We start from the raw sequence: 27,847 nt of genomic DNA on the forward strand, positions 1-27,847 counted from the left end.
AGAACTAGCTATGTACCCCTTGAATCGGCCAGTTTAGATCGCCTCGTACTGGTGCTCTGATAGAACTAGTCAATAAACTAGTTATGATAGCAAATCGATTATGACATCGACATCATGTTTGGATTTTTTTTTTAATTTTTGAATTTTTTTATTTTTTCTAAAAATAGGTTGGGACCCACACCGTAATTTATGGCTTTCTTAAAGCCAACACAACTTTATGTCACGTATGTTAGCGTACGGCAATAGCCATGTAATTAATGTGGTACACAATGGGGACTGGATAAGCCTTTATATTGGTTGTTTTTATGTAAATATCCAAATGCAGCACGCTATTTGTGGATTCTTCACTACATGAAAATACATTGTGCAATGTCTCTTACTGTCTCTCGGCATCCACCTTGCATAATGCTCCCACACATAAATTCTCTCTCCCCCCTTGGCATCCATCTATCTCTCTCTCCATTTGACATCCATCTCTCTCCTAAGTATCCATCACTCTCTCTCCTTGGCACTCTCTTTTTTTGGCATCCATCTCTTTCTCTCTCTAAACAATTAATTCTACTAAATTTATCTCTCTTACTTTAATAACCGTTTATTTCATTAAATTTGTTCAATATAACTTCTTTTAAAAGCCAAAACTCTTATGTTAATATAAAAATAAATAAATTGAGTTAGAGAGACTCATTCTTTTGTTATGAGTTGCATTTTAAAATTTATTTTGACTATAAAATGAACTTAATAGGCAACAAATACTCAACATAAGACAGATTCTCAGTATTTCATAATTTTGACATAATAATGAACAACCATAATACAATTTTTATTATTTTCTAGAAATCTAAAAAAGTAGTTTTTTGAGAAATTATAGGATTTTTTTTAAAAAAATTTTGGTTGAGACCGGCCAATTCAATCGACTTTTCGATTCGGATCGCTGATTCAATGTGGTTTTTAGGGTGGCTGATCCAAGTCACCGATCTATTTTTAAAACATTGCTTATAAGTGGAGAGCTAATAAAATTGGGCCTCGACCTTTATACACTTATGCTTGTGTGCTAGTATTTGTGGGTGCACTTGTAATATGGTAGTGGTGTTGCGTGAGGCCGAACCTGTGCTCCAAAGTGATCCAGGCTGATGAGCCAATGCAGCACCATTGGTTTGGGAAAAAAAAAAAATCTAGACGTAGTATCCTTATTTTTTTTTAGATCCGCATGTAATATTTATGAAAATCTATCTTACTTCTCTTTCCACACAAAACCAAAAACCCGATCTCCTTATCGAAACCAAACTCCTCCACCCAAATCCAAAAATCATGAATTTCGCTCAAGCCCAAAAATCATAGAATTCTCCCTCTACCCAACGCACCAGTTGAAATTATGAGATCAGCCATTTCAGAACGGAAAATTATTTCATGTGGCGGTAACACATTTCTACATTTTCGGTCCCCAAAGTATAAAGCATCCATCTTAAAAATGGATACAAACAATGGTCCATCCAAAAACAATTGAAACGTCCAAATGTTTTTTTAATAAAATTATTATTTTTAATTTTTAAAATTTATTTATTTTTCCATAATCATGTTAGATATTACATGTCCTTAAAAGTTAGGTAAAAAATTCGATCTTCAAAATTGACTTTTAAGAGGTGACTTATTTCTACCTGGACTCATAAAAACGTGTCCTTTAAGAAAAAATTGAATTAAAAGAAAGGTTGGAGAAGACAAGATGTGGATAGGTGGAACGGTGCCCAAGCACCTTCCTAATGGTTGAGATTTCACATGGCCGCCAATAATTGATGGGAAATATTTATATAGAGCCGAGGCTCTAAACAATCAAATTTGAGCCTATTGTTTTGATACCCAAATATTTTCAAATTGATCATCTTGACATAAAGATGCACGGACATGAGAAAAAAATAATTTACAAGTTTTGGAAATAGCGTATTTTGTTACGCATTTTTGGACTGTAAATTTTCATGATTTTCAAGTTTTCAGAGATATCTCGATCTACACTATTTTTTAAGCTTTAAAGTTTATAAATAAATATGAAAATATATTTTAAGGCTATCGCAAAGATTTCCAATATTAAAACCACATTTTTTGACACTATTTGAAGCTAGGTTCTAATTTGATTGTTTAGAGCCTAAGCTCTATACAAACCGCACCCATAAAATATTTATCTAAAATATTTCTCTAAACTTTAGGGTGTAGGTTTATTTCTATATATGGAACTAAATAAAAATAATTTAAAAATATGTTAAATACAAAAATAACCAAAATATCCCAATTATTTTGATCAATATTTTTTATTCATAGTATTTTTATCATTATATTAAATGATAATTCTAAAGAAGAGGCTAAAACCCATTTTCATATCAATATCATTTTTAAATAAAAGATAAAAGATAAAAGATAAAAAAAAAAAATTTATTTTTAGCCCTTGGATTAGGATGGTTAAATCCGAACCATTTGTGCACCTTTTAAGGGTCCACAACATGTGGAAAATCCCAAGGGTAAAAGAAACCAAGGTGGCAGTTTTTAGATAAATCTTAAAACAAAGGCGCCAAATTTTTGGATAATAGTTGAGAGAGACTTAAAGAAAGTTTATTATAATCATTCTTGATTCCCTCGACAAACCATAGTCCAAAGGGTCACTAGCAGAGAGTAACAGCCCAACCAAAATGGACATGACCCCAAATAGAGGGCCCCACCATCCATTACTGTCCATTCAATGGATAGTACTGAACTGATGCAAACGGATAAGATTTTCAATAATCCCACAATTGAATCAGTGCATACATCCCTTTCAACAATAGGATTGTATAGTATAAGACCACATTTTTTTTTGTGCAATTACCCATCGAATATCAAATCTAATACAAGTAGCTATTGAATATGAAATATAATAAACAAAAGTGCGTCAAAACATTCGACAAATTTTATAGTCAATATTCAAAATTGATTTTACAACCATCATAAAGATTTCTGATGCCCAAAATTCTTTTTAAAGGAGGATCCAAGGCGAGGCTTTACTTTATTTTCTATATGTATATATACAGAGAGTGATTTTATGCATGGTTCTATCAAAGTATAATGAAACAATATTAAAAAACCATGTTCATGCTATTTGTTTGACATGAATGAACATATACTCTTTTTATTCCAATGAATATTCACAAACAAAGAAAATTTAAAACTACACCCTAGATAGTGTTTTTTTGCCCAATTAATACAAGTAGTGGTTTAAAAATGGATCAGTGCTCGGATCAGGCACCCCAAAAACTCATCCGGATTGGTGAATCGGCGATCCAGATCGGGAATTGGTCGAATCGGTTGGATTAAACTTAAAAAAAAATCCAAAAAAACTATTAAAATTCATTATAAATGTTGTTTTTTAGGAATCCAATAAGAAATGAGGGTATTACATTATTAACTTTCATTTCTTTCATCAATATGTGAATATTCGATGTTCTTTCCGTGTATAAACTTATGTTAGCAATTAAATTTACATCACACAAGAGAAAAATCATATAACTATCATGTATGAAGTATATAATCAAACATGGACTACAATAAAGAATGAATTAAATGGATTAAAAAATGGCCACCAAAATCTCGAATTGAAAAGAAAACCCTAATCCGCTAAAAAAAAAACCAAATTATTACAACCTAACTAACATTAATCCAAAATTATTACAACCTAACTAACTATAATCTTATATTCTAAAATTGAAATTGTTGGTTTACATTTTATAATTATTTTACTATACAAATAATAACAAATCCAAAATATATTATAATATCATCTAATTTAAAATATATTATTCACAACTAAAATAATTTTATTAATTATTAAAATATTTTATTGATAAAATAATTATCAAATATTTTATTAATAAAATATAAGATTTGGTTATCAATGTAGAAATTATTAGAATGCGTACCAATTTTCAAAAAACTATTTTTTTAGGTTTCAAAAATAAATTTTTTTAAGGTTTCTAGAATAAACGCAGCTCAAATGAATGCTTAACAAGCATGATACTTGTTGTATTATTTTTTATTTATTTATTGACAATAAATACTCATTGTATTACCTTTTATTTTTTATTTTTTACAAGAAAAATAAGAAGACGGTGTGCTGCCCATGTAACTCTTTTTTTTGTCATGGTAAATTTTATTTTTTTTGTCATAACTTTTATTTTTTTTTCAAGGTAACTTTTATTTTTTTGTCAAGGTAAATTTTATTTTTTTGTCAAGGCAACTTTTATTTTTTTGTCAAGGTAACTTTTATTTTTATTTTTTAACAAAAAATTATTTTTTTGTCAATGTAATTTTTATTTTTGTTTCATAACTTTTATTTTTTTTGTCAATGTAACTTTTATTTTTGTTTTTGTCAAGGTAACTTTTATTTTTTCGATAAAAAATTAATTTTTTGTCAAGGTAACTTTTATTTTTTTTTGCCAACTTAACTTTTATTTATTTATTGTCGTAACTTTTACTTTTTTGTCAAGATAACCTTTTTTTTTTTGTCAAAATAACTTCTTCTTTTTTTGTCAATGTAACTTTTATTTTTTTTGATAATTTTTTTTTTTACTCAAAGTAGTTTTTATTTTTCTTGTCATAACTTTTATTTTTTTGTAATAACTTTTATTTATTTTTATCAATGTACTTTTCTTTTGATGTTTTTTATTTTTTTGAACATAAAATAAAACTAGATGGTGGGCTGCTGCCCGGGAGGTTCAAGCTTGATGCCCATTGAGAGAGGGATAGAAGCGACAACCACCTAGACTGACTGCAGCTGTTCTTTGTGGTAATAATAAAACTATATATTATATAACATTGTCAAGCCTGCGTAGTGCGTAAATTAATATCCCACATCGAATATTTTAAAGACGAATGGGTTCCATAAATAACAAATTGATAGAGTGAATTGTTGAATGCATCAAACAACAGTCGTGTGAATTGTTGCATGCATCAAACAACAGTCGTCTTCCCACTTGGAGTGCTTGTGCATGCCCATTGCATGTGTGCGAAACTCGGGTTTACGAACGAGAACTCGTGTTACGAACATCGCAAGTGTACGAAACTCGTGTCAACTAATTTGTTCAAACTCACGGGGTGACCGATTCCCGTGTCAAGTCGCCCGAATCTGTGGTGACTCGGGAATTTTTCAAACACTGAATACAATTCATCCATTTAATGAGATAATTAGATCTAGGGCTTAGAAAGAGTTTTATACTTTCTATGTTTTTAGATTATTTTATTATCATTGGACTAATAATATTAAAAAATTAATTTTGTATTTATAAAGGCATTGATCATGAAATTCATCAAATGAATAGTGTAAATTAATTGTTGCTGGGTACTCATTTGATGAATCTAGACCAACCATTTGATGAATTCAAGATCAAGGCCTTTTACAAATTCAAAATAAATTTTTTATTTTTCGAATAGTGCTAATTTAATTATAAAAAAGCTATAAAAAAAATTTAGAAAAGAAAGAGGTCATTCTAGAGCTTTTTTTTTTAGGGTGCTCACACTATGGAGTAATTTATCATTGAATTTAACAAAATTTGTACTTATATACCATTGTTTTGTACATAGAGTTTTTTTTTAGTAAAGATATTTTTTGTCATTAGGAGGCGTGTATGTCATTAGGAGGCGTGTATGGATGACACCATGCCTCTTCTAATGATAAAAATATCTTTATTAAAAAAATACTCAATGTACAAAACAATGGTATAGAAGTATCCAAAATTTGTTGAGTAATGATAAATTACTCTATAGTGTAGGCACTTTAACATAACTTATATATATATATATATATATATATATATATATATATATATATATATATATATATATATATATATATATATATATATATATATAAGTAATGATCCTATGAGACCCTCCTACACCCATGTGTGTAGGACCCTAAAGGATCACCATTAAATTTGGCACATATCTCTAAAAAAGTCAAGTCCTACACCCATGTGATAACTTTTCTAAAGATCTGTTCCAAATTTAATGATAATCCTTTGGGGTCCTACACATATGGGTGTGGGAGGGTCTCATAGGATCATTACTCATATATATATATATATATATATATATATATATATATATATATATATATATATATATATATATATATATATATATATATATATATATAAGGAAATGATTTCATACAATAGTTGTATAGTAGTATAATGCAACTATCTTAGAAAACCATGTTAGAGACATTTGTTTGACACAAATTTTTAAATGTACAATATTTTCATTTAAATAATTATGAAAAAACTCTCAAGAAAGTGTTTTTCTAGGAATTAATATAAGCCGTCTATTTTAGTGAGATATATGCCACAAAAGGATTTTTTTATTCCCAAAATTTTTATATAGTGTGGTCATCATTAGATGAACAATGCTAAAAGAGAAAAAAGTGATTTTGAGTATTTTAAGACCTAGATCTTGAAATTCACCAAATGGATGGTCAAGATTCATTGTTGGAGGTTATTAATTTTGACCATATCTAGGGTGCAAATTAAATATTTTTTTCGTAGGATTGATTATGAGAATGAAGATAATGTGTATGCAAAATTTGGGATCATACAAATGCCAAAAACATGATTTTCTAGATGTATGGTTGCATTATACTACTATACAATCGTTACATGAAATTATTATATATATATATATATATATATATGAGTAATGATCCTATGAGACCCTCCCACACCCATGTGATAATTTTTCTAGAGATGGATTTCAAGTTTTGGAAATAGTATATTTTGTAACGTATTTTTGGACCGTCAATTTCAAGATTTTCAATTTTCAGAGATCTGTCGATCTACACTATTTTTGAAGCTTTAAATTTTATAAATAAACATAAAAATATATTTTAAGGTTATCACAAAGATTTCAAATTTTGAAACCACATTTCTTGACACTCTTTGAAGGTAGGCTCTAATTTGATTGTTTAGAGCCTAGGCTCTATATATATAGGAAAGATACTACAAAACGCCTATAGGCGAAAATGAACAGTAATTTCGCCTACCCTCATCACCGTCTAAAAGTTTATTGCACGGTCACGATTGTCCGATAGTATTTCATTTTTTTTCTTCAAATCAGAATAATATGAAATATGGAGTGTGTGTTCATAAAAAATAGGTGAATCTACTAAAAATATCAACAACATATTTTACATGAAGTAAATCGACCAAAATACCACTGAAAAGTTTCACTGGTATTTTGGTCAATTTTGTTTTTATGAATTATTTTTTTTTTATTTTTATTAGGTGCGCATCACTAAGATGTACACACGCTCCAAATTTCAAACCATTCTGATTTGTAAAAAAAATGAAAAATGAAACACTACTGGACAATCGTGATCGTGCGATGAACTTTGGACAGTGATGAAAGTAGGTGAAATAACTGTTCATTTTCGCCGATAGGCGTTGGGAAGATATATAAAATTCTTCCTAATGCCTATCGGTGAAAATGAACAGTTATTTCGCCTACCCTCATCACCGTCCAAATTCATCGTACGGTCACGATTGCCCAGTAGTATTTTATTTTTCATTTGTTTTCTAAAAATCAGAATGATCTAAAAAGCATGTATACATCTTAGTAAGATACATCTCATAAAAATATAAAGCAATAATTTACAAAAAAAAGTGACCAAAATACCCCTTGAAATATTTCGGGGGTATTTTGGTCAATGTTTTTCATGTAAAATATTTTTTTTATATTTTTCGTAGATTCACCTATTTTTGATGAACATACGCTCTAAATTTCAAGTTATTCTGATTTATAAAAAAAATAAAATAAAACATTACCGGACAATCGTGACCTTACGATGAACTTTGAACGGTGATGAGCGTAGGCGAAATCACTATTTATTATCGCCTATAGGTGTTTTGTAGTATCTTCCTATATATATATATATATGGGGAAAAGACTACGCAACGCCTATGGGCGAAAATGAACAATGTTTTTACCCATAGGCTCGGCACCGTCGGATTTTTTGGGACAGTGAGGATTAAAGACTGTCATGGACCTAGTATGTCCGCGGTGGTCAAACCGTCATGGATATAGCATGTCTGTGGTGGTCAAAAACCATGTGGAATAGCCACAGAACATGCGCCGTCCGTTGCGGCTCCATTCAATAAACCGTCACAAACATAGCGTGTCCATGGCGAGACGAAACACTATAGCATTTCACCTATAGCCGTTTTTAACACCTTATATATATATATATATATATATATATATATATATATATATATATATATATATATATATGGAAAATGAAGTGGGCTCATAAGTAAAAATGAGACTAACAGCCTAGATTGAATCTGGACCGATCTGACGATCACAGATGCCCGGTAGTGTGTGAATTTTAATTTTTTCTATACAAATCCAAATCACTTTAAATTTTAGGCGCGTGTTCTTCTTATCAAGCCGCACCTAATAAAAATATAAAAAATAATCTATAAAATAAAAATTAACCAAAATACCCTTGATATATATATGTAGAAAATGAAGTGGGCTCATTACTAAAAATAAGACTAACAGCCTAGATTGAATCTGGACCGATCTGACGATCACAGATGCCCGATAGTGTTTGAATTTTAATTTTTTCTATACAGATCCAAATCACTTGAAATTTTCGATGCGTGTTCTTCTCATCAAGCCGCACCTAATAAAAATATAAAAAATAATCTGTAAAATAAAAATTAACCAAAATACTCGTGATATATATATATATATATATATATATATATATATATATATATATATATATATATATATATATATATATATATAAAATTTGATGTTAGAATGAATTTTGAATGACGTATTTACTATGATTTTTCTTTTTTAAGAAAATTTAATATTATATATAAAATCATCACTAAAAATAAAAAGTACATTTGTTCTCTTCATAAGGGTACATTAAGAGTTTTTTACTAAAAGACAAAAGTACCAAAAACATTTTGAGACTAACTTCTAAAATACCATTGTACCTTTAGTGAAAGCTTAAATTTACTTTTATTGAGTTATTTAAATATATATATATATATATATATATATATATATATATATATATATATATATATGAAAAATGATCGTGTGAGCCAGTGGACTCATAAGTAAAAATGAGGCTAACAGCCTAGATTGAATCTGGACCGATCTGACGATCACAAATGTCCGGTAGTGTTTGAATTTAAATTTTTTTTATACAAATCCAAATCACTTGAAATTTTAAGCGCATATTCTTCTCATCAAGCCGCACCTAATAAAAATATAAAAAATAATTCATAAAATAAAAATTAACTAAAATACCCCTGATATATATATATATCCTTTAAAATATAAAATTCGATATTAGAATGAATTTTGAATGATGTTTTTACTATGATTTTTCTTTTTTAACAAAAGTTAATATTATATATAAAATCATCACTAAAATATAAAAAGTACATTTCTCCTCTTCATAAGGGCACATTAAGAGTTTTTTACTAAAAGACAAAAGTATTGTACCGAAAACATTTTGAGACTAATTTCTGAAATACCATTGTACCTTTAGTGAATGCTCAAATTTACCCTTGTTGAGTTATTTAAAAAATAAATTTTTAGACAAAAATTAGCAATATTTTCATAAATATATCCATTACGACCCATTTTAACAGTAACATTTGTTATACATAAGGATCACAGTTATTAGAGAATTTATGGACTATCCGGGTTGAGCTGCGCTTGGGCCTTTAATTAAGCCTATGGACATGGATTACTGCAGATTATTTCGCCCCTCACCGAAGAAATCAAATGAATGAGTCAGGACCACAGGAATTTGGGCCTCATTTGTATGAAACGAGGCCCAGGGTCCGTATTGTGTCAAAAAAGGTCACTCACAGGAAAGAACAAGGAAAAAGGAGACAGCGCTGTAGTTTTTAATGCTGAGTTTCAGTTCGGGGATGCATAAAAAACATACTTCTCCATGTTCACATTTTCTCCTAGGCTACACAATTCACGTTAAGAGATGCAAAATGCTTTAGTTTTAAGACTTGAGCTCAAGTCCAGAAATGCATCAAAACACTCTTAACTTCCCCATGTTCACATTTTCTCCTAGGCTGTATTTCCCAAAAGAGATCCAGAGCTGCAGGAGAGAGAGAGAGAGAGAGAGAGAGAGAGATAGAGAGACAGAGATGATCAGTTCTTCTCCGAGTTGCTTTCGAGTTCCCGCTTCAGTTGTATTGAGAAATCATCGTTGACATCATCATCGTCCCAGTCATCTTCCCACAGTTGCAAAACTTCATTTCCGTCTTCCTTGTCATCCCACTCTACGTATTTCCAAAAAATGATATATGAGAAAGTTGACCTTAAGTACTCAGAAAGACAAAAATAACAATTGGATGCCAGTTAAAAGTTTGAATCATGCATGTTACATTGTAAAGTTCGTTACATGAACCACCACCCCCCCCCCCCCCCCCCCCCCTGGCCCCCCTTCCCCCTCTCTTATACCCATTTCCCTAGACCTCCTACAGGATACAATAGTAAAGCTGAAATTGAAACAATACACAAGGGACTGCAATGGCTAAGGATTTAAAAGTTCAAAAAGCATGGATAGAAGTAAACTCTTAAGCGATTAGTTGTTCAATGCAAAAACTTAAAAGAAAAACTAGAAGTCTCAATTAAAAGAGAAGAAAAGTCAAAAAAAAAACTTCAGGTATCTCAAATATACACATAAGAATAACTAAACATTCTGAACAAATGCAAAACAATGACGAACCACATTAACAAGTACACATTAAAAACAGTAACCCCTCAGGTAGCTAACAAGAAATAGGTGGAAAAAAAGAGTCCAAACTTTCATAAGAAATTGCAAGTTTGAAGAACTATATGGGAAAGTGAACATGCCAGCCCATGAGTTTTCTCTAATGAAATCGCTATCCACTTCAATCTGCGATGCATGCTCATGAAACATTATCTTGGAAACAAATTAGGATGAGCTCATCTTATAGATCTGAGTTGGTGAAGCAGATGCCCAAATTCTCAGGGAATACCTGAAACTGCTAATTTCACTATAGAGGAGATCATTCTATACTCGGCATAGCTATATTGGGAGAAGAAGAGGGAGTGAGTCGGGGGATCGTCCATTCCCCTCAAGTTACCCTACCTTGGGAGCACATGGGATCACTTGTCTGATACATACCATGAGTACATACATTATATATTCTCTATATTATAGATGCACCTGGAAACTAAAATTAATCCTTGAAGAACCAGTCTTTTGATGGTGTTCACGGCGCCTTGAGATCAATCTCCTATCAATATAGGGGGCATATAATCAACATGTATAGATACACGCATGGTCCTATAGTATAGCGAGTTAGTGAATTGACAGTTTGTCTAATCATATATCAGTTAGTAGGATAAAAAGAATATCTAATCATATATCTAATGACTATGGATCACAATTCCAAATTCGTGGACACTCCATATGTCATGGTTCTTGCCTTAACAGTTGCTCATTATGTACGGGATCAGCACCCAGAGTTGGTCATGGAGCTCGATTCATCCTAGGGTGAAATTTAATGCCAGATCTATGGGATTGTGAGCACCCTCTTCTTATTGATATATATTTTCTAATCTGTCATAATTATTCATTTATTTCAACAATCTCTCGATAAAGTTCGCCGATCTCTTTTCAAATTTCACGGATCTCCAATTGAATATCTTCCACAACTTTATTTATGTCCTGATTCAGAACATTCATTATATCCTTGATCATAGGAGTGGGTTTTTGTGGTATTGTGATGGATAGATCTTTTGAAGCTCTTATAGCACTTGATGTAAGGAGGAGGGACAAGGAAAAATGAAATAAACTTTAAAACTATAAATATAAAAGAAGGATGAGAGAATATACCTCCTCTTGGGGTCTACGGAGGAGTCCACCCCATAAAACTTCTTTCCATGAGACCGTAGAAGTAAATTATGCTTCTTCTCTATATTTTTCTTTTCCAATAGTTACATATTTATAAATTAAAAAAATTGTTCCTTAAGAAACCCCAATCCCAATTAAATCCAAATGCTTCATCTATTTAAAATTAAATTTCCAACTCTACCAATCAATTCTCTACAAGTAAAAAAGACACAAGTAACCTAACTTAAATAAATGATGAGCTTGTAGTAGCCCCTACGAAGTGTCCAATAGTAGTGCCACTTACTCAGAATAGTAGGTTACGAAGTGTCCAATAGAGCCTATTCTGAGTGTCCAATAAATGATAACTTAAATAGTAGCCCCTACGAAGTGTCCAATAGAGCATGGAAAAATGATGAGCTTGTTCTATCGTGGCTTCTTTCCCAGGATGAGTGCTCAACCAGGCTTCAAGTAACCCTGTTTAGAGCTTAGCAGTAATGTATCTCGACAGGTTAACTCATGCTCCATGCGTCAGTATGATGCAGTGCCTCACTCTTGTCCACTGAACACAAAATAGATCAAAGGACTGTTGATCAACTTAGTTCATCTTTTGTGCCTCTTGGTTTATGTGCATGTATAGATGGACCCCGGGGTGTACTGGTTGATCCATCACTATCTTTTGCATACTTGTTGATCGTCAGCACCCAGAGTTGGTCATGGAGCTCGATTCATCCTAGGGTGAAATTTAATGCCAGATCTATGGGATTGTGAGCACCCTCTTCTTATTGATATATATTTTCTAATCTGTCATAATTATTCATTTATTTCAACAATCTCTCGATAAAGTTCGCCGATCTCTTTTCAAATTTCACGGATCTCCAATTGAATATCTTCCACAACTTTATTTATGTCCTGATTCAGAACATTCATTATATCCTTGATCATAGGAGTGGGTTTTTGTGGTATTGTGATGGATAGATCTTTTGAAGCTCTTATAGCACTTGATGTAAGGAGGAGGGACAAGGAAAAATGAAATAAACTTTAAAACTATAAATATAAAAGAAGGATGAGAGAATATACCTCCTCTTGGGGTCTACGGAGGAGTCCACCCCATAAAACTTCTTTCCATGAGACCGTAGAAGTAAATTATGCTTCTTCTCTATATTTTTCTTTTCCAATAGTTACATATTTATAAATTAAAAAAATTGTTCCTTAAGAAACCCCAATCCCAATTAAATCCAAATGCTTCATCTATTTAAAATTAAATTTCCAACTCTACCAATCAATTCTCTACAAGTAAAAAAGACACAAGTAACCTAACTTAAATAAATGATGAGCTTGTAGTAGCCCCTACGAAGTGTCCAATAGTAGTGCTCTATTGGACACTCAGAATAGGCTCTATTGGACACTTCGTAACCTACTATTCTGAGTAAGTGGCTCGACTAATTGCCTCAACAGTCATTGGCATAGGCTACGAGACGGTTAAGCAGTCTCTACACAGTTGCATTGAGCATATCTCTATAGAGGTGATGCAAATTGATGCTATGATACCAATTGATACTGGGAGAAAATAGCACGGGAATAATAACAATAGAAAAAAGAAAGAGTTGAGAGAATATACCCTCTCTCAAAGTCTACAAGGGAATCCAACCCAAAATAATCTATTCACGAGACCAAATTTTATTAACTCATTCACCAATTTACAATGAAGGGAAATATCCCTTAAATAGACTAAAAAAAAAAGATAAACACTTTCCTATTTTATCTCTCCCTATTTTCTCTCATCCCTATCTTCTCTCTCTTAAATTCACGTGCGACCCATAGTAATGAGCCTCACATGGTGGCACATGAATTTGTAGGCCGCTGAAAGTTGTAGGCCGCTGAAAGCCACCATAGTAATGAGCCTCACATGTTGTAGGCCGCTAGATCTTTAAATGCTGCCATAGAAAATGTGCGAGTGTCGCACCCAACCTTTCTGCCCAAACACTAAATTGAACAAATCATGATCCGAATCATAGTTACCGGGATCGCCCAAGAGGTGGTCACTCTAGCTCTAGAGGCTCCATTCTGCGCTCCGGGGCAAGAAATCTCGATTCCAAATGCTTTTTGAACTTAGGGATCTCGATCTGCAAATTCGGGATCTAGACCAGTAGTTAATTCCCTCTTATCCAAATCATGGGTCCATGAGTAAGTGGAATCGAGCCTCCACCAACGTGGACTCGAGTTTCTTTTACATTGGTACCAAAGATTACCAGCACATTTTCAAGTCTCATGCACTGACCATGCCCCTCTTCCCCCACCCATCTTCTCTTTAACTCCCTAGTCCATAATCTGTGTGTGTGTGTGTGAGCATATTTCTGTAAAAATTTTGAACTCCGAAATGGCTATCCGTATAGCGATCAATTAGTTGAGAAACAGTCCCAATGACCACAATAACTAGCGCTTGAAGCCTGGCACTTGAATTTGACTTTTAAGTCACAAAAATAAATAGGCATCACATACAAGTTTTTTTTTTTAGCGGAATGACATAATAGGATTCTATGATGAATTTGAATGAGAAAGCGGCCCATAAAAGAATATTGAAGAGAGATGGAGAGAGATTAAAAAAAAAAGGCAGGCCAAGGGCATCACACACAAGTTGTTGCCATATTACATTGTGGAACCGATAGATAAGGGATAGCATCACATAAAAGTTGTTGCCATATTATATTATGGAACCTTATAGATAAGGGAGAGGAGTTGCAAAGCCAAAGATTCACCATATCCTTCCCCAAGTCCTTTTCATTTCACTTAATGGAAGCTCTATAAGCTTTATACAATTGATCTTTGTCACCAATGCCCTTGACCATATCTACCATCACAGAGACCCATGTAGGTTGACCCTTTCATTGCCTTTGGACCCTTTTTCCTCTGAATCTAGAGAGCATTTGACTGGTCGCATGCCCAATTGTATGTAAGTGAAAGACCAAAATGAGGGTCAACAAGGACACCACATTTTCATCAAACACTAGAACTTTTTTCATGCCTAAAGACTGAAATTTGAATCCACAGTTTGGGTTTCCAGTTTCACATATGAAACACATGCCAATGATCAAAACAATAATATTAATAATAATAATAATAATAATAAAATAAATAATAATAAAATAAATAAAAAATACATTATTAAAAATAGGATTCTTTGTATTTAACAATACTTTTCTTTCAGAAAAAATATAGTCATCTCGTTCAACGAACTTCTTTCCAAAGCTAGAGTATCCCAGTTAAGTACTCTTGGGGAGCCTCGATGCTGAATTGGACGGACCTCTATCCTATATACTTATCATTCGATCCTAGACAATTTTGGATCGTGATCCCTTCATATTGGGATCATGATGATCCGTTTAACTCACAGTGTGCAGATCTCAATCCCTATCCCACAGATCTTCGTGCATCTCTCAATACCGCGGTCCCAATCCTGATCTAGGATCTGACCTCGATCCCGGTAACTATGGTTTGAATATCCAAACATAAGAGATGCTCCCGTATTAAGCTTGTCTATCGACGCTTTCTGAAAACCTCACGAACCACTCAAGCCACAAGCTTGGCAAAAGCTAATCACTTCAACACATGTTTCAAGGCCTCTCAAGTACTAAACATGTGAAAACAATTGAGAGCGTGGTCAGGTCTATTGTTGCCACTACAACAAATGCCACCTCATGCGGTCCTCAAGAGGAAGGCCGAACTACAGCTTTACCACAAGTTAAGTAATAGTTGTGGAACTCATGAGGATCATTGAATCTCCTCCTCCCTTCCCCACTTGGACTAGGTAGAGGTCCCCTTGTATTGCACATCTCATTGGATGAGGATGCCTCATCCATCATAGAGCAAGGCTACTACAACAATTGGACCACCCTTACACTAATAGTCTCCTCATGATGTTCCCTCTAGAGTTAGCACTTGATTCCTTCGACTTGCTAAAGATCCTTGGCTTAGGCTCCTCGAAAGCCCACACACTGGTCTCTACTAACTATATCACTTTCAAAAGTGATGCAGGGAAAAATAATAACCAAGCAAAAAATAAAAATAAAAATAAAGTTTACGAGATTATACCCTCTCTTAACGTTTGCAAGGGAGTCTACCCCAAAAACGATCTTTTCACAAGATCAACTTTATTCAATTCAAATATTTTCACAAGATCAACTTTTCTCAATTCAGATCTTCTCACAAGATCAACTTTTCTCAATTTAGATCTTCTCACAAGATCAACTTTTCTCGGTTCTCATTATTTGATCATTTTCTTTACAATGAGGGACTCTTCCCTTTAAATAGACTTTAAGAAAAAATAAATAAATACAAAAACCGAAAATAAATAAAACTCTCTATCTCTCTCCCATGTAAATATCTTCTCCTTATTTTCTCTCTCAATCTCTTTTCCCTATTTTCTCTCATCCATATGAGTCTCCATATCTCTCCCTTATTCTTCCTATATCTAAATCCCATATCTTTCTCATACTTAAATCCCCCGTAAATCTCTCACTAAATCTATTTAAATCCCCCTTAAATCTCTCACTAAATCCAAAATAAACTTAAAAAAACTAACTCACACCAAGATTTACCTTTCCTAAAAACTCAACCCATTCCTAAAAAGATAAATTCAAAAAATAATAAAATTACAATTCTGAATTTTTCCTAATTTTTATCCGTCATTCTCCCCGGGTTGGGAGAAGCTCGACCTTGAGCTTATAGAACTCAAATATTTTATAGGCCTTCTCGAAAGTTGGTGATGTACTCCCACCACTTTTTCTTTAATTTGTTCATTAAGCCGATTCATCGAATGCTTCGTACTTATCTCGAAGTAGAACACAGTGATCTTGGGCTCAAGTTTGATTTTTCCTTCAAACTCACTTGGTTGGATTTCGAATACTGCATCACACATATCTTCTTCTTCATAATTGATTTTCAACATTTCTTGCACATCTGGATTATCGGCATCATCTTTTGTATCGAGATCTACCTCATCATATGTTTGTTCCTCATATTCCGATTGCAATCTATGAAATAGATATCGTAGACATTGTTATACTACTTTGCTAATATGCTCTACTAGGTCTTTTTTGAGTCTATCAAATCTTTGATCGTAGCTCTCCATAACTAGATCAAGATCTCAAGACTCTGATACCAATTGATGCAGGGAAAAAATAATAACCAACCAAAAAATAAAAATGAAAATAAAGTTTAAGAGATTATACCATTTCTCAAGGTCTGTAAGGGAGTCCACCCCAAAAATGATCTTTTCACAATATCAACTTTACTCAATTCAGATCTTTTCACAATATCAACTTCTCTCAATTCAGATCTTTCCACAAGATCAACTTTTCTCAGTTCTCATTCTTTGATCATTTTTCTTTAATATGATGGACTCTTCCCTTTAAATAGACTTTAAGAAAAAAAATAAACAAATAAAAAAACCCAAAATAAATAAAACTCTCTCTCTCCCACATAAATCTCTTCTCCTTATTTTCTCTCTCAATCTCTTTTCCCTATTTTCTCTCATCTATACGAGCCTCCATATCGCTCTCTTATCCTTCCCATATCTTTCTCACATTTAAATCTCTCACTAAATCTATTTAAATCCCTCTTGAATCTCTCACTAATTCTAAGATAAGCTTAAAAAAACTAACTCACACCAACATTTACCTTTCCTAAAACTCAACCCATTCCTAAAAAGATAAATTCAAAAAATAATAAAATTACAATTCTGAATTTTTCCTAATTTTTATCTACATCAAAAAGTTTTATCAAGCAAGATTGGGCAAGTGCCACTTCATCCCCATTAACTAGTTGAACTACGGTGATGGGCTGCTTTTGTGCGCAATCCCTTGCATAGGCAAAAGGCTTCGGGGTGCCTCTCTCTCTTTGATCACCCCTTTCTCAGGTCTGGCCATGCTACAGTGCACCACTCTTTGGCTGTTGGACTTTAGGCTTTTCTTGCAGGTTGACTTTCCTCAACGTGAAGGTTGAAGGACTAGACACGCCACTATTGCCATAGAAGTGGACAAGTCTTAGACATATTACCTCCACAACTGGGCCAGGGCCTAATCTTGAACCATATGTAGAATTTGAACAACTGATCCTCCTAGGTCATGGTCCTGATGTCCAGCACGAGAGATGCAAACATCTTCAAATACTGCCTGACCAAGCCCATCTATTGAAGCTTTTGTAAAGCCCCACGAGCCACCTAGGCCAGATTGCCCAGGAAATATTGATCCCTCAGCTCTTGTTTCGAGGCCTTTCAAGAGCTCAACTTGGGCCTTTAAATGTCCTGGACCTGCATCTGCCACCAGAGATTTGGCATCTCCAATGAGGTACATAGCACAAACCTCAAAGACATGAGCAGCTTCAAAGTACTGCTCTATGACCCATCAAATGTTCTTCAACACCATGGAGTCCCTTATGCCTTCAAATGCCTTGGGTTTTGGCACCCTAACATTTCAAGAGTCTAGCCAGCCCATGGTGTTACACAAGGGCTTATTGAAAAGGGCCATTTCTGCTTGTAGGGTCACAAAAATTGCCTTGAAGGAATCCACCAAGGTTTTGAGGTCATCCATGAGCATTTCCATACGAGTATCATAAGTGCCACATGGCTCCTACATGTTAGCCTCCAAGACACCAATTCCAGCCTCCAAGGGAGTCAAGCTCTACCCTGACCCAACAATCTCAAGCCCCTTGGATCATGATTTCTTCCAACTGGTACATGAGGTGGCATGCACGCTCCCAAATTTCTCCCAACATACCACCAGCCATGGTGTCGCCAAACCATGCTCTACTACACACAAGCACGCACGCACACGCATGCGCGTGCCCACACACACATGCCCATAGGATTGGGGGGGGGGGAGAGAGAGAGAGAGAGAGAGAGAGAGAGAGAGAGGAATTGATTTTAGGTCTTGTAAAGAAATATTTAGGGTGGAATCCTTGCAGGCCAAATCTCTCAACCTTTAGGATGTACTCCCTAATAGACCCAACGAAAGGGCATTTTCTTTGAATCTCTAGTTTTTTACTAGCTTTTATTTTCTTCTCGCCGCATCCTCATCATTAATGCCTCACCCTTCTTCATGGTGTTGATGTTGTGAAAACCCTAGTTTTAGCATATTGTTGATTCTATGCAACTTCAGCCAGAGCCTTAGATGTGGGTTTGGGTTGATTCTAGAACAAACCTACTCCTAAATTGTTAATGGTATTTGTCCCATACATATTTATAGTACCTTCATCCCTTTATCCCTAAAACCTTATATACACCAACCATGACGTAGGAACAAGTAGTTTGGTTCCAATAAAGTTAGTACTATATGATGGGCTGGATTGAGAATTAGAACTAGAAACTTCTGGGTCAAATATGGATGGCAAAGTTAAGGCTTTTGTTCGATTAGGGTTTAGGGTTTGAGTGTGATTGGAATAAGCTCAAGGTCTTAGTGTAGAATTGTGACTTTTAGTATGGAAGGAGATGGTTTGGACATAGACTGTTTGGGACTTGATGGTATGGATAGAGATGCATTGATGGAGGATCGGCCTCACTCTGGCGTCGCTTGGATTTCAAGCAAACTTAGGCTTGCCTAAGAAATCAACTTTCACAACTTATGGAATGATGCAACCATAATATTTAGGAAACCAGGGATTAAATTACGAAAGGAAACTTTCTTTAAGGAAAAGTGGGGGAATAAAAAACTAAGTAAACTAGAAACTCTAATTTCAAGACAAAAACCTAGATAATTAAGAATCTTCACAAGGAGAAGAACTTTCAACCATGATTTGAGGCTCAATAAAACATCCAAATTAGGGTAATTCCTGAGAAATAAGGGCCGCAGATCTCAAAAACCTCGATTTGAACTTGAAATGATTACATTAGAGTGACACGCTAATGCCTTAGTACTTGAATCAAAAGAACTTCATCAAACCCCACTTTCCCATAAACACTTCATCTTCCCGAACTTACCGCTGTCATTTATTCAATCCAGCAATCTTCGCCCTGAATCAAATCCCGAAGTCATCCCCATGCCCTGTCCCAAACTCTATTATGCTATCCTCCATAAATAAAAAAACCTAATCCTATTTTAGAACATGAACTTATCCAAAACATACTAAGCCCTAAATTGATATGGAAAAAAAGGCATAATCTAGCCTTAAACCCTAACAATAGTCCGTCTATCATGGCCCTCCTTATGTGTTAACACTCGTGTAAAAGCCAAGTCCCTTGGACCTACATCGATAGGGAGTCTTTCTCTGCAATAGCAAATTCTACTTTACAATTTTGCGCAATAAAATGTACCATTTACTCATAAAAAGAGCCATCTAATTGTAGTTTTATTATAGAACCCACAAGATGGAAGTCCATTTCCTGTGGGTGACTAAACCAAGTTCCCCTTGCCTAGCTAAAGTCGCTGAAATTTACTCCGTGTTGTGTCTTCCCAATTCTCAATGCAGCGTCTAGATAAAAGATAGAGAGAAAGGACATCAAAGACGAGAAAAATACAATTTCAATTAGGGATAAAACAAACTCTCAAGTCAAGAGGATCTATGACCTCAAAGATTGTCGAATCCAGTGTATCAAGAAAACCCAAACAAAAACACATGCACGCATGCAAAAACACTGAAGTGAAGCTGAAAAACTTTGCAAAATAATCTAAAAAGAATTTTTAAATTCATTTAATTTAAATAAAAAATAATATTAATTTTATTTATTAATTTTTTAAGCTATTTAGTTTTAACTATGCATTTGTTCAGTTTTCTATCTATTATACTTAATTATATTTCTTAAATTCTAACTATTTTCAATTTTTTCGGAATACTTATCTGTTTTGTTGAGATATGTATCTTGTTATTTTGATGGAAAACCTTATTCTCGTAGGAATTTCCTATTTTAACTCGAATAGAACTATGGAATTTCTATTTAGTAGGAATTCCTATTTTTATTTTCAGCATCCTTAACGATATTTTAGGAAAATTTGAGGAAAAAAAGAGTCATGGAAATGAATTCAAAATCCATTCCCCTACTTATTCCCCTTGGTAATATATCTATTTATGAATGTATCTATTTGTAAACCATTTTGTAAGGTCACAGCTTTATCAAGCCACACCTCAAAATCTCATCGCAAAATGCATATTCAATGCCAATAAACCTCTTGATACTCTACAGCTTGACGATCATGGATCTTAAAGAAACCGGTTTTCAAGTCCCCCAAATCGTCCATCTCGCAACATGGTTTTTGGACCATACATCTCAAGTCCTCACAAATCTGTCAGACCTGCACCAATTTTTGGAGCTCTAAATTCCACAATCAGGGACAAAAATAGGTTCGCATGCCATCACAAGGGTTCCTTACACTAAAAAACCATTTTTTGTTTTTTTTGCCGACTTCGAGGTGTGGCATTACCAAATTCTATGAAGTCGCAACCATAAGAGAACCATAGTTATCAAGAACACACCAGACATGGTAGTCCAACCACCAACTAGTGCGTTGGATAGTCTAGTCCAAAGCAAAAATCGGACTTGATTGAAAACAAATTAAAATCAATGTTGACAGGTTTTGGCCGGTCAAACTGTTTGGTTTTAACCTACTAGGCTATAGCAAAATAAGGTCAGGAAATGTTTTCTAAAGTATTTTAGATTTTTAAACTATAATTCCTAATTTTTCATCATTTTCTAAACCTAGTCCAACTAGTTCGACTGGTTGTCATATTGGTTTTGACTAGACCAGACTTCTTACCGGTTTGGTGGTCGTTCAGGCTCTAATAACATTGACAAAAACACATCCTATATATATTTGCTAGTTTTATGTTGAAAAATGTCACTATTTATATCGATGAAATTGTGTGGACGTGTGAATGCTTATGCGTGAGTGTGCAATGATATAGTGTAAAAGTGACATTAGATGACCATAGAAACATTGAAAGTCGCGATTCCAATTCGAAACCCCGATTCGGCGATTCCGATTGGGAAACTTCATGGAACCTGTTTTCGTAAAGTCTAGAATCTCGATTCCAACACGTATAGAATCTCGTTTCTAATATTTACTAGTTCTTGATTCCGCAATTGGTGAATCTCGATTCTACACTAGTTGAAACTGGATTTCACATTTAGCGAAATTTTACAACTTCTCCCTTTTTTTCTTTTGCATTTTTTTTGAGAGGTGATGTTTATAAGTTTTCAAGGCATCAAACTACTCGAGCTAGACATTCAATCTCAAGCTACAAGGAATCGTCATCTTTTTTAACCTGAAATGAGCAATAGAAACCAAAGTGGTGGTCCACGTTCTCTACCTAATTCTTTAAGTATGCATTGTATTGATCCAATGGAGAGATTCCAACTCCAAGATGCAAGTAATAATGTAATGCAAATAACATAAACGTACATGTATGGCAAGTAGGTCAATGAATGATGGCATTGAGACATGTATTGTTTCCCTCTCAGTTCCTTCTCAATTCCAAAGATGTCAGAATCTCGATTTTATAAATGAAAGAATCTCAATTCCATATTAGTCGATTCCAACTAGGTCAACAACTCGACTCCAAAGAGCTACAAATCGCGATTCCATCTATGTAGGGATCTCGTTTATATTTTGGTTGAATCGCGATTCCTAAAAATAGGAATCTCGTTCCCACTATTCCTCTTATATGAACGCTGATTCCAAAAATAGGAATCTTCTAGCTGGCGGCAATTCCTCACTTCTGATTCCTAAATCGATTCGGTTTCTGAATTGCTTCGGATAACTATGAATGAAACCACATGGCAGAGTTTGCAAACCTGGTTGATTGACTAGGGATATGCCCGAGTCAACTAGACGAAGCCAACAACAGGATCAAATAGAAGTTTTAACCCAGTTTCCCTAAGTTTTGTGCAAGGAAGTAGTTAAAAATATATTTTTAAAATAAAGCTTAGGGGTATTTTCTAGTTAAATAAAAATTGAAATGGGCATGAATCAGGCTTTGGCTAGATTGGTTAGTTGTTGACATCACAACACTGTGTCCCAAGTTCAATTTATTTGGTAAATTGAGCCAATTTTGATGGCTTGCATAAGTCACCTACCAAGCTGCCACATCACCCTTGGGAGAGAACAAACTTTTTAAAGTCTTACCCATGGCTGGTAACTCATGTTTAAAATACAAATCCGTCTCTTTCACTATAAATTAGCATGCCACAAAATGCCTCATAATGAGGAGTGCACGAATACAGCCTTGCTTCCAACAACAACTACAAAATGCAAACAGTTCCTAAGAAAACTAATTAAACCCATAGAGTTAAAAATAGAGTTCTCTCTCTCTCTCTCTCTCTCTATATATATATATATATATATATATATATATATATATTCTATCTCATAGACGAAAAAAGATACAAGGATGGTTCTCTCTTTGACCTGCCTTGTCGATCCATTAAGTCACATGTCAATGCAACCCATATTTTCTATCTCATAGATGAAGAAAGATACAAGGATGGTTCTCTCTTTGACCTGCCTTGTCAACCCACCAAGTCCATGTCAATGCAACCCAGTGATTGACTGCCCCCGGGATGGGTCCGTGTTTGCAAACCATGCCACATGGTATTGCCTATGGGTTGGTAATGAATCCATGTCCAAAAACACGAGTACTGAAGTACAAAATTATATCATACAATTAAAAGATCCAAGTCCAGACTTATGCCCCAAAAAGGGGCTGTCATTCTAGGCAGGTCCATCGACTCCACCCCACCTAGATATGGCTAAACTGGTCAAATCAATGACATGACCAGCAGAATGAGATATACCATACTAAAAAATACTTCTTGATTAAACTCTTTGATGATATTCACATTAAGATATGGGCTCTGATGGTTTTGATAGACCAAAGTACAAGGTAAAAGATGATGATGACAACAACCCAAGAAGAGACGATACAAACGAAGACTACAACACGGGAAAATCAAGAAGAAAACTGATGATTGCACCTCCTTATCCAGAGATATTCTAGACAAGCAAGAGAGATTTTTAAGAAATTTAAACATATTGACAGATAAAAAAAACAAAATAGTGATCATAACATATATGTTTCTAAAATCCGCCCACTTCGGCACAAAGCAAAAACATAAATTTTGGATATAATACATAGAACAAAAATCAAAATTTACACTCGATAATCACCAGCACAACTTCCCCATGAACAATTTAGCCTCCACAGAACGAGAGCATATATGACATGAACCTTGATACTATAGATATCAAGTTGCACAAGGGCAAGTAGACAACTACGTAAAGAGACTCCAAAGTTAAAGTAGCAAACCTATCCAACCTCATTCTCCCAATGAGCCACAAGATCATAGACAAAATATATCTAAAGAATGAAGAAAAAAAAACACGAGCATTCAATAAGTCAGCCAAAAAGAACCATATTTCATATTCAACAGATATTAAATGCTCTAGCAAAAGTGGCAGGAAAAAAGGAACAAATTGTTGAAGGGACATCTTTAATACAGGTAGAACTCTGCAATCAGAAGTTTGGTCTGAATTTCACAAGGGTGTCACATCATAGATAAGACGGAAAGCTCACTACTAGTATGATTAGCAGCCCTAGATCACTTAAAAACATAGAGACCAACTTAGGGTACTCGCATTTCAATTGAAGGTATTACAAACTGCATTCCTCTAATATTGTCAAGGGGCATAAATATAATACAAATGATAGCAGAAACAACTCCATAGAAATGTTTGTAGCCGCTCATTTTTAATGGTTGTTCCCCATGGTCAGATCTTTCCTTACATTTATCGGCAAATAACTGCACCTTTTCACATCTTTTGAGTAGCATTCAAAACATAATATATCGTAAGAGATCTTTGTAGAGAAAAAAATCACAATGTGGCACTTTGGTAGCTCTACTTCGGATTTATCAGTATCAAGAAATCAATAGAACTAAAAGAGCCAGGTCCAGTACTTCCACGTTTAGGGCTTAGCTTCATTAGAAAGAGGATAAATCATCTTTATGGCCAAAATTATTCACGACATTAGAGGGGAAGAGAAAATCAGCCATAGCCCAGCCATTACAACCAACAGAGTGTTCAACATAGAATTTGAAAATAGTTGCCTCCTCCAAGAGACATATTAGAAGATACGGCACTACCCAATATTGCCAAACATGTTCTATTTGTGGTCAATCTTTTTTGAGAAAGTATTTGTGGTCATTCTTTCTTCAACAATTCCATATATACCAGATGTATTGTGCAATTTCTTGTAAATACATCAACTAGATAAATTCAACTAAAAGAACTCGGAAGTACGATTGAGAGAAACCATCCCCAATACCTTGTAAGTTACCCCATAAATCCTCACCTTGAAATTTTCAGAAGACCAAATTGCATGGCATTTACCATTGAAATTACCTAAGGTACTTTTGATGTAAAAAGATCACAGTGCAACATATCTATTATTGCAATTACTGATGAAAATTTTCATACAAAAAATTCAAACGTGTAGTAATTAACATTGAACTTAAGACTGTTTGGATACTATCACTTACAAAGATGTAAGCAAATGTATGTATAAAAAGACAGACCATCAATTCTGATAAGAAAAAGCAAGAAGCAATGAAATCCAGCTATACGACACTGGAACGGGTGAGAGGGATTCTAGACTCAACGCTTGAGATGAGACTACATTGGAACGAGACGGAGTTCACAGCGTCAAAATCCACTAGACAAGCATGAATGAGTGGGCGGCGAATGGACCAATGTAGGGGTCGGTGCTAGACCAATCTCTACCGCATCAACATCTGATGGGGTATTGCATGTACAGAGCCTAAACAGCACTACCAAGGTGCCGCAAACTCCCCCATCAGCATACCTAGGGAACACATACAATATCCACTTATAATCCCCCCAAACTTAACTAAAGCTAGCATGACCATGCACCTATTATGTTTGCCCCACTTAGTCACTCAACCACCTTAGATTGCCATTCAAAGCCAGAGGCACACAAATGCAGAAGTTAGAGAATAGAAGTGAAATATTTTGGTCTGGACTGGCCAATGGATGACATGGCTAGATTGTCACTGAAGAATCAGAATCCAACTTCTAAGATTAGACTTTAGTTCCAAATTATTTGTTATCAAGCCTTTGCCTCGTGGTCTCATTGTCCCTTCAGTCGTTCGTATGTCTCTAGTTCTTCAATCCATGATTCTAAGACACAATAGGAATAAACAAAGCATATCGAAATGTTGTAACATGGTTTATGAAGGAGGAATCCTGTGTCCTGTACAAACTCAATTATATATTCCTTTGCAAAAGCACCAATACAAAGTTGTGTTGTAATGCCTTAAAATTGCTTGAAGCCCATGAAAGTTATCCAATTTTTCCTGTTCTTGTGAGGTCATTAACACCTCAAACCTTATCGTGATTTCGATATCAAATATCATTCTTTATGCTCTAGAAATTTTGTATACATACCTGTGACTTTGGGTTCTATATGCATATCTATGACTTTGGGTAGATCCACGAACCAAACATAGGCATTGCATTATGGATTTTGAAAGCGACGTTTCTATAATAGAAATATACAAAAGTAGCTTAAGCATAAATAACACAACCTCAATAATCTTTAGGTATGAATCATAATGTCAAAACTCAGAAGACCATCAGATAACTTATGAAGTTTGATTGAATCAAATCAATCTCTTATTCATTTTATCATCATCATCATCACCATCAGCTTTTTTCCAACCATTTGGGGTTAGCTACACGAGTCTTGACCTACTATTCTACTCTATCTAAAGCCATACCCTCAAAGAGGCCATTAAGTCCCCATATCTTTTCTTACTACTTCCAACCATACCCTTTTGGGCCTATCCCTTGCCCTTTTTGAACCTTCCACTCGATCTAACTCATACCTCCTAAGAGGTGATGTACTGGGTCTGCACTGCACATGGCCATACCACCTAATTCTACTTTCTCAAATTTACCTCAACATAATATTATGTAACCTGAAATTTACAGAGACTAAAACATTAAGGTAGTAAGTCATTAAAATAATATTGAATCCACCTCTGCAGCAATTCATCATGTATTCATATTTCAAAGCAACCAAGATAAGCTCAAGTGATCATCTCTTGAGCAAATTAGGCTTGATTCTCTAAAGTAGATAACACAAAGGGCCACCAAAAATTTGCGAATATAAAATGGAGAATATCAGTTCCAAATTAAAAAGAGTATTAAGCCATGCAGTTGAAATCCGGATCAAACTTGCAACAACCAAACCAGATCATCATAAAATTTCTAGAAATGATATCAAAAAATATATATATATATATATATATATATATATATATATATATATATATAAGTGAAGTTAGGGAAAGACTTAGAAATATTCCTTCAAAGAACTATATTTGAATATGCAATGGATTCTGTTTGTAACTTACGACACATTAATTGTTATAAAAGGAGACCTAGAAAAAGGAAAATGTTTATGCACAATTAGTCATTGCTACAGCCTTGGAAACAATTAACGACCTAGCAATCAGGGGTTAGAAGACCACGGGCAAATGTCAAAGTACCTTCAGATTCGAATTCTTCGAACTCATCATCATCCTCAAAGAGATCGATTTTGGGCTCCTCGTTTACAACTTTTTTCTCATTCTCAGGAGTAGTTGCCATATTAATAATGTTGTGCTGTAGAAAAAGAAGAGAAGAGTTTTAAGCATCAAATCACATGATGAGGAAAATTCAAAACACATCAACTGAGGAAAAGGCCACACATAACCTACAATTGAGAAATAAATTATTCACTGCTCCTGATTGAACATAAGAATGTTAAAGAGCGACAGCAGCGGAGAGTTGAAGCTTAGAGCGAGAGTACCGCTCTTGTTTTAGCTTTTCAGAGCAGAAACGTGCAGATAGAGGGAGTGGCCTCCTTAAGGAGAGA

The 27,847-nt window shown here is 34.3% G+C and overlaps 1 protein-coding gene across 1 annotated transcript; it reads right to left on the reverse strand.

Moving 5' to 3' along the window:
- Positions 1 to 9,947: 9,947 nt before the first annotated feature.
- Positions 9,948 to 27,819, reverse strand: LOC105420719 (protein DELETION OF SUV3 SUPPRESSOR 1(I)-like). The gene is made up of 3 exons (XM_011625424.3): positions 27,690 to 27,819; positions 27,480 to 27,594; positions 9,948 to 10,343 (listed from the first exon to the last, which is right to left on the reverse strand). The coding sequence occupies exons 2-3, from the start codon at positions 27,577 to 27,579 to the stop codon at positions 10,213 to 10,215; spliced, it is 231 nt and encodes a 76-aa protein (XP_011623726.1). The 5' UTR covers positions 27,580 to 27,594; positions 27,690 to 27,819; the 3' UTR covers positions 9,948 to 10,212.
- Positions 27,820 to 27,847: the final 28 nt, after the last annotated feature.

Source organism: Amborella trichopoda, chromosome 13 (genome assembly GCF_054954075.1).
Source record: "Amborella trichopoda isolate Santa Cruz 75 chromosome 13, AtrichopodaSantaCruz75HAP2 v2.0, whole genome shotgun sequence".
Taxonomy (NCBI): Eukaryota; Viridiplantae; Streptophyta; class Magnoliopsida; order Amborellales; family Amborellaceae; genus Amborella; species Amborella trichopoda.

Bases quoted from the DNA above. Each gene is read 5' to 3' on its own strand.
- LOC105420719 (XM_011625424.3), bottom strand. From the start codon at position 27,579: ATGGCAACTACTCCTGAGAATGAGAAAAAAGTTGTAAACGAGGAGCCC. The intron at 10,344-27,479 runs GTACTTTGACAT...GGAAATACGTAG, and splicing joins CGAAGAATTCGAATCTGAAG to AGTGGGATGACAAGGAAGAC.